This window comes from Thunnus thynnus, chromosome 5 (genome assembly GCF_963924715.1).
Source record: "Thunnus thynnus chromosome 5, fThuThy2.1, whole genome shotgun sequence".
NCBI classification, from domain to species: Eukaryota; Metazoa; Chordata; class Actinopteri; order Scombriformes; family Scombridae; genus Thunnus; species Thunnus thynnus.
In genome coordinates, this window is record NC_089521.1 from 20,837,142 (window position 1) to 20,846,211 (window position 9,070).

General features: G+C 39.2%; 1 protein-coding gene across 1 annotated transcript; it reads right to left on the reverse strand.

Annotated features, from left to right (window-relative positions):
- Window positions 1-197: 197 nt before the first annotated feature.
- On the reverse strand, window positions 198-8,499 carry sigirr (single immunoglobulin and toll-interleukin 1 receptor (TIR) domain). Its single transcript, XM_067590004.1, has 10 exons — window positions 8,252-8,499; window positions 6,917-7,183; window positions 6,411-6,618; window positions 6,158-6,285; window positions 5,320-5,460; window positions 5,078-5,221; window positions 4,772-4,874; window positions 4,033-4,183; window positions 2,237-2,414; window positions 198-987 (listed from the first exon to the last, which is right to left on the reverse strand). The coding sequence occupies exons 1-10, from the start codon at window positions 8,319-8,321 to the stop codon at window positions 815-817; spliced, it is 1,563 nt and encodes a 520-aa protein (XP_067446105.1). The 5' UTR covers window positions 8,322-8,499; the 3' UTR covers window positions 198-814.
- Between the last annotated feature and the right edge of the window lie 571 nt (window positions 8,500-9,070).

Consider the following 9,070-nt stretch of genomic DNA (forward strand, 5'->3'; position numbering starts at 1 on the left):
GCATTTACTGCAGCTGTACAGACTGACACTAACATGGTGAAATGTTGGCCACTCCCTGTTTACATATTTGCTCCTGCTCAGACAGGAACAATACAAGACCTTCCCTGCTGCACCCTTATTTAGGCTCTTATTCCACTGCGGGTAATTATTACTCCATGAGGACAGAAATCATCAACCTTTACAGAGAGAAATCCTGGTATTTTGTCAAATTGCTTTATTGACGTGATTGCCATGATTCACTCACAAAGCCCACACCTGTACAAAAACGTCAGGACCTGCGGGTTCTGCAGTCATGTGTGTCCTGCTGCTTTAGTCGACTGGAGTGCAAACAAGTGACACTGTTCTTGGTTTAAATCTGACTCCAGGACTTAGGTCACATGTATTTGCTCTTTACTTCCCAACCGTTTGTGTATAGTCAACTGTCCCATGAAAACAAAAAGCTTAAAAAGCAGAACTCCTTCATCGTGTCTGACATTACTCTGCCCTCTGCTGGGGACTAATAAAGATTTACTGGTTCTGAAATGATAATAAACATTTCTATATATACAGTAAATTATTTCTCTCCCTGATTAACTCAAATATTTCAGATAATTTCTTGTACAATTCCTCATAAATTATGATACAGCACAAAATACAAAAACATTAAAAATCTCTCTTTGGTTAAAAAAAAACATAAACACTTTGATTTTAATAACACACGGAAAGAAAAAGAACATTTCTTTAACATGACATATATAAATATAAAGTAAAGCTAATGAGGATCTCCATGTAGGTGTTTATTTTCAGAGATCAGCAGGGATGAGGGGAGTTTGGCTCAAATGTCGTCCTCAGTGACCAGGCAGTAGAAGTCTGAGCGGGCTCCATAGTTGCGTGATCCCAGATCAGACACGTCGATGTCTAAGGGTTTGGGCTCAGCCACTGTGATTGGAGCAGCAGGGAGGACCGGAGCTTTACAGGCCAGAGCCTTGTACACAGGGAGGCGGACACCTGCAACAGAGAGACAAAAGGTGAGACATGCATCTCAAATAATAAAAAAATACAGTGCTTTAATGTTGTAACGTTTAGTCTGCATTATGCATGTTTTTTATATAAAAGAATCTCTAAATAGTTGAGTATCTCATCTGAATTTTAGATTAAATTCTGGTTTTGCCTGTTTTTTGTTTTGGTCAGTCAGTTCACCACTTTGGTCCAAACTAAAATATGTCAACAACTATTGGATGGATGAATCCTACTGATTTTTTTTTTTTTTATCTCCAACTTTTCCTCTATTGTCACAATGAGGATGACATTTGTGGTTTTGAGGATCTCGACAATTGGATGGATTTCCATGAAATTTTGTTCAGACATTCACGCCCTCCTCATGATAATTTGTAAAAACATTGGTGATCCTCTAACTTTTCATCTAGCGTCACCATCAAGTCAAAATTCAATTTCTCCAGTACTTTGATTTTTGACCAAAATTACCAAATGACCAAAATTAATGACATCCCCATCAGCCTCAGCTGTACTTTGTGTTTAGTGCTAATTGTTAGCATGCTAACTCTCTAAACTTACAAGGTGAACATGACAAACATTAACAGAGCCGTTAGCGTAGCTGTAAACTCCTAAATCATTTTACTCTGCAGCAATAAGATGCCGCTCTTCCAAACAGCTTTTGCCTCTCATTTCTGTTTAGTATCTTTTGATACAAATCACAACAAACCAGCCAGCATAGAAAATATGTGCAAGCTCATCATGTGGTACGATTTCCCAGTAAGTTAAAGATTAACTGTGCTTCCGTCAGTGCTTGTTGATTCAAACGAGACTCAAACTAGGTCAAGTACAGTAGGTTTCAGTTGCATGCTGTTAAAACAGACCAAGGACTCTCTCGTCAAGTCGAGGCTTGCGCACACACAGGCTGTAAATGTTTATGTTCTAATTCTTGTGATGAACAGTACAAGAGGTGCCAAACAGTTGGCAAGCATTTACATCTCTGGATCACAGTCAGCATCAGACGATTTTCAAACGTGTTGCAGTGAACGTTGCATGTTGTCTCGGTAAACAGAATCAGTTATCTCCCACCGTCATTTATACAAGGCAGTGCAGCTTTAATATAAATTTCTTTTGTTTGTTTGTGAAAACATAGTGAACAGCATTGCTATTGATCCAAATGTCTTTATTTATATTTATCCTAATGTGAAGAGCACCTAATATGAGTGATTGAATAATTTGCTACTCTGTTGACTGCTGCTCTTACCCAGGTCTCCAGCAGGGTCCGTGTCTGAGCGGCAGTCCAGGTAGTCGGGGTCAAGGGTCAGCATGGGGTCTTTGTCATCCTGTAGCACAGTCTGGGGGTCGCCTGCAGACTCACTGTGGAAGACGACCCTGCGAGGCATCGCTAAGGCCAGCTCCTTCCAGAAGACTGAGGACGGAGTCTGTGGACACCAAACACAACACGTTATACACACTAACGGTCACACTGAAGCATGAATGATTCTTAAACTGCAGAAGCCTTACATGCATTTAACATATTGTATGGTGTACATTTCTAATTTATATTTATTTAATCTTTTTCTCCCAACTGCAGGAGAATACTTTTCATTGCTATAAAAACTAATATTGGCTTTAACTGAATTAACATTTTGGTTTTGAAACACTGAAACACGCTTGTCTTAATCAGCTTCTTACTATGAGAGATGTGGTCCTACTTGAATTCAACATGTTCTGCTTAAGTTGGAACAGTTTTCGTTGTTTCACTGACACTGACTGTCAGTGCACCTCTCACTGATAGTAGGCAGGGCTCAGGTAGAAAAAGGTGATATGCGATAGGTGATGAGAGTTATGTGAGAAAGGTCACATAAAACTTTTGTGCAACATTCAGGATTTAGCAATATTTAAATCAAAATAGTATTACATTCATACTTCGCATCAAGCAAATCTGATCAAACCTACACAGCCATGATGAAGCAGGTCAGCTGAGTTACTTAATAAATCATGTCTGATAATGTATCATTTCTTTTAACCATAAACTCTGGTTGCTGCTTATAATGCATGAATATTTAATGTTTTAGAAAAGTACTTAATAATTTAAAAGCAAGTTTTCAGGTGCTTTTGGTGATCTGAAAAACTGTTGAGTATCACAGAGTCCACTCACTTGATCGTTTAACTGTACGACTGGCTTCAAGGGAAACGCAATATGTTAAACACATAACAAATGAAGCCGTCAGCACTCAGAAATGAGTGTGTATCACTTTTTAAATGTTGTACAGCAGCAAAAAAAAAACAGGTGTTTCAGCCCAAAGCTTTCCTCAGAATTACTGACACAGTTGTGGGTGTGACCCTATTAACAAACTGCCAGGAACCTGCTGGTGACACACCCAGCTGATATTATGTGATTGCAACAACCAGATAGTGACAAACTTATCTGTCTGTTACTATGACAACATACGAAATGTTAAGTAAATATATTGAACCCCATTTAGTATACATACATGGTATCAGTCATGTTGTTGTGTAAATCAGTCAGTCACAATCTGGTTGTTGCAATCACATGTGATATATTTCCTAAATTTTCTTATTATTATTTTTGTTATTAGTATTGTTTATTGATGATGCCTGTTTGGATGATTTATATCAGCTGGTGGTATCACCAGCAGGTTCTGGGCGGCTGGTTAATAGGAGTCACACCCATGATTGTGTCAGTAACGCTGAGGGAAGCCTAGGGCTCAAACACGTCCGTTTTTTTCCTAGTGTGCATCATTAAAAATTGATACACACTTCTTTTTGAGTGCTGACAACTTCATTCATTATTTTTTATGTTTTTGCGTCTGCACTCATTACATTCTAACTGTGAGTTGAGCACGGCCCACTTCTTTCGTTTAAGCACAATATGTTCCCAGATAGGAGAAAGAGGAGACAGACACCAACAATACATTTTCAAAACCCAAACATAATAGTGTAAAATTACTAATGTTTAATTATGTATTCTGCTGTCAGTGTGCTCAGAAAGTTTTGGCTCACAGGAGCACAAATGAGCATTCGTGTGGATCTTACCACGGAGTTGTGCCTCCAAGTGAGTATGGTGAGGCAGTGCTGGTGCTCACTGAGCTGCTGCTTGATCTCAGGCCTCATGCGTTTGGACTGGCCCTCCAACAGGATGATGATGGGCTGCTGACACAGCTCCAACAAGTGCAGAAGGCCCTGCCTGGGAACACACACAGCTTCTGTATTTCATGATAGCTCACAGACACAACAGTACAACACTGACCTCAAGTGGCGTTGTACTGATGCTAATGTCATTTTACAGTACATGTTATGAGAACAGTGTAGTTTCTTTTTTTTTAATTAAAGAGAAAGAAAAGTGAAACTGTTTTGTTTATGTGTGGCAGAGTATTGCTACCACAATGACAAATATTTGCTCAGTTTCATGTTGTAATGACATGCTTTTCATAGGTTATTACTGGATACTAAATGATTCTGTTTTAACAAAATGTTTCTTGGTATAACAACATACCACTTTATATTGTTATATTGCAAATTATATTATTATGTTATAATAAGTTGGTAAGTTATAACAAGAAACTGAAAAACTGAATAATTTGGTATCTAGTAATAAAAAGAAAATATCTCACAATAACATGAAAAATATCTTGTTATAACATGAAAGTATCTTGTTAAACAAAAAAGTTTCTTGTTATAACAAGAAACTGAGCAAATATGTTTTTGTCATGGTGGCAGCAATATGCTGTTGTAGTCCCTGAGTTTTGTTTGTGCACATCTGAAAAAGTCTGACCTGAAGTTGTTGGAGCACCAGTCCTGATCAAGGTAAGCATGGGAGAGCAACACGATTAGACGCCGAGAGCGACTCATGTTCATTAGCAGCTCTGCAGAAGGTTCTGGAGACACATAATATCGTTGTGCGTTGTTAAAATGAACCACTTTGCAATAACAAGTAAAAAGTATGACAGAATTGCTAAATATCCCTGTAGTGCTTATTTGCAGCAGAAGTGATAGTTAGAAATGAGACTATTTGACAGAGGTGTGATTATAAAAAACAGTATTAGAGTAGTACGACTGTAGGACAGGAATGTTAACTTACCTGAGCCAGGTAGGATATCATTGTCATTGAGGTGCAACTTGTACGTATTTTTATTCTCCAGGTGAGGTTTGAGAATAAAGTTGACAAACTTCCTGTCATAGTCATTGTTCACATAGGAGATGTAGGCATCATATAATTTCCCATCTGAAGACATGAAGACACAAACACAACAGAGGCTTTAAGTCTACAGTCTTACACATGAGCATATAAGTAATCTCATATCACTTTAATACAAGTCTCACCATTCAGTTCAAAGTCTCCATATGAGTTCCTGTACCAGAGTTTGATGTTTAAGTGACACCTGGAGTACACAAAAGCAGCTACAGCCAGGAGGAGGAGGAGGATGACGGCTGCAATAACAGCAGCTGTGTGGCTGGGTTTGCCTGAGCACACACACACAAACAAGCAAAAAATAAGCATAAAATAATCAACAGTTTAATTAAAACTGATCATAACAAACTGCTGGATGTAGATTCTGTTTCTAGAGTGTGTCTGTACAACTGGGTCCTTACAAATCAAGTTGTGGCTTAAACATTTTCTGTATCACACTAGTTGAGATGCTGCATGTAATACAAAAAGACATGTGCCTATTTAAATTGTAAAATCCCCAGACATAGCCAGTGAGGCAGCTGACACACTGTGTGGACGACCGCTTCCTAATCCAATGATGCTTTGCACATCTTATTGTGTCTTAAGTACATTTTTAAGTCTTAAGTACAGATTTTTGATGTTAGTTACTTAGTCCCACATGATATTATAAGATCCTGTAATACAAAATATGTATCTTCGGGTAAAACATATACAAAGGTACGTAGAGAAAGAAAGAACATAAATCTGACAAAATGGACTATTCTCAGAAAAAGAACTGTTACATATCTACATCTTATCTTGATAAAGAGCTTTTTCTCTCTTCTCCCAGGCTTTCTCCAAGTAACTGGCTAGTTTATATGTTTCATATGTCAACACCCAACTCTGTCTTTATTTTTGCGGTAGGTATTGCTTTGACCATATAACACAAGATGCGAGAAATAACATAAAAGAGCCAGCATATTTACATGAAGGCATCATAAATTGTCTTACTTATAATCTGTACGCTGAAGTCAGAGGAAACGTTCCTCACTGTGCAGCTGTACAGCCCAAAATCTTCCATCTCCCTGAGGGTGATCACCAACAGACTGCTTACCATCAGCTGGCCGGCACTTGGGGACCTAATAAGTAGGACAGAAAACTCAATCGTACGTCCTCTTTCAGATACTCTACTGTCAAATACGTTCTTTGAGGCAAGTGGATAATTAATGATGGAAAGCTAAATGTTTTAAAAGCTTCACATCACCATGAGGAGATATTCTGCCAAAGCACTGTGTGGTTGCTGAGAGGTTGGCCATCTTTACTCCACTGCAGCGTGGTATCACATTGCTTCTCACTTGGGTTCCACGGGAGCAGAGCAGAGCAGTTCAGATTCACAGTGGATCCTACATTCTCCTGGAGCCTGGTTTGGTCCACTTTAGGTTGAAATTCTGGGGCTTTGGAGCACTGGGACTCTGTGTAAAGACATACCAATGTTATCTGTGTCCACTGCAAGAGCTCCAGACAATGGAGGCCTTCATGTGCGTTGCCAGGTAAAGTCTGAGACATTTACAGGGCTGCTGGAAGGCACACTGAAACAAAATGCCTCCGTGCAGGTGCAGCCAATATGTTCAACTGGCCTGTTCACCACCCCACCCCCACCCCTCCTGTACACACTCTACTGCAAGACACAAATAATACCTTACTACGAGAAACACACAATTACAGGATCACGTTTGAAATGACTTTGTAAATTCTGGAAATAATACTTACCCTTAACTATGAGACGCACAGTGAATGAAGCTGTGCTGTTGTCCTGCTGCTGACAGGTGTAATTCCCTTGGTCTTCCAAACTGAGGCTGGCAAACGTCAGGTAGGCCTTCCCATCCTGAGTGTCGAGCTGCCGACAGTCCTTCAGCCAGGATAGCTTGAACTGGGGCTGAGCTGGCTTCAGGGGGCAGTTCAGTTGATATGAAGGCCCCTGCTGCCCTATGTAGAGCACCTGCTCCTCAAACTTGCCCTCATCCACACAAGTCTGACCTACAAATACATACAGAGGAGGTTTACACAGGTCTTCTTCTCAGGATATCATCATTTTTATGTAAGATAACATGATATAAGGGATTGCTGTGGCTCTACAAACTGAAACAGCAACAGTAACTAATAGCTAAAACACTGGATTTTATAATGACACTGACAGAGAAACTGAATTTATTTTGAATCGGAAATGTTGTGGCTGATACACGATCTACTTAATAGGTTATCAGAGTTGATACATCCCTGCTTAATGCTGTGGAATCAGATACATGCAGTAAGCAAATTCCTTGACATTGCTTTGCTTCCTTTAGGACAAACACTTTGCATACAGTCTGTGGATGCAAACAGTTTGCATACAATCTGTGGAGCAACTGAAGACTGACACAACATAAGTGTAGTTGCTGGCAAAGAGCAAGAGTCTAATGGTGCATGAAGGTGAACTTGTACTCTTTCAACTTGGCAGATGTGGTGCAAATGAGTGTATTGTTGACTAAGATATTAAAAAAAACACTGAATCTGCTTCAGTTTAAGTACACTTTCTATAAGTGTTATTCAAAGCATCATATTTATTTGATCTTCTGTCAGGAAATAGCCTAGACTACATGTCAGACAAACTAACAACAAGCGTCTCGCTGACTTGACCGGTTCTTCCGGATATTCTGCGCATGCGCTCATATTTACCATTAACCAAAACCTAACAAATAACCTGCACAACTGGCCCTCTCTGGTTCCTCTTTCACACATTAATTTGCTCTTCTTCATTTTTTCCTCAAACATAAGATCACACATCCGGGTCCAAAGTCCAGGTCTGGTCCTTCTGTTGCCAGGCAACAACATGTGACTGCGTGACAGATAATGTGTCAATAAACACATTGACCACATGCGCATTGACCTGGTATTGATACGCATCCAGTAACCTGATGGTGACTAAAACTAGCTTCTAAGAGCAAAACATGACAAAAATAAAAAGGTGGATCCTGCAGCTATAAACAAAGTCAATGAAAACTTCCCAATAAAACATACGCATACCCATCTAAGTAGTAAATCAAGTTTAAGTTTCTACATCCTTACCGACAGCGAGGAAAGTCCTGTTACATAAACCGGCGAACACAAATATGAAAGCGACCAAAATCACAGCCATGAGCCGCAGTCTTCCTCTTCCTTCTTCCTCAGGTGAGATGTGGTGAAGTTTTTTTAGTTTGTTTATCTACATTACTACCAATACGTCTTAGTTTATTACAGTTCAGTTACAGTATGTGGAGAGGTGACTACGCAGACGTCAAGCAAGTGGTTGATATCGGCACCTGGACAGACCAGTAAGTCATCTGGCTATTGGCTCTGCGTAATCACGTGACAGCTGCACTAGCCTTTACCTGAAACTCACCTATATTTGACCCACCCAATTTTATCTTTTTCTTTCTTTCATTCGTCCTCTCTCTCTCTCTCTCTCTGTGTGTGTCTCTCTCTCTATCTTTTTTTCCTTCTTTTTACAAGTTTATACAGTTTATTTAGACAACCATATTATAAATAGAGGTCAGGAGTCCAAATTCTTTCAGTGCAACGTGTGTGTTAATTTTTAAATACAAAGTTCAACAGTACCACTCTACTAAGGCACTCTTTCTAAAAGTTTTATAAGTTGCAAATAATGGCTTTGTCAATGGTTAGTATTAGGTCTTTTAAATCAGTTCGCAATCATTAATCAGAACAAAATTGAACTTTTTATTAACCATTAGTAAAAGCCATTAGTTACAATTTATAAACCCTCCATAAAGGCCGCCCTCTCAAAGAGTGGTAGCCTACTTGTTCAACTATATTTTCTGTAAACTGTATCTACCTATATGTTGGTCAAACTGTGTCAAAACCTTTTCCAAACTGCAATGAATACATACA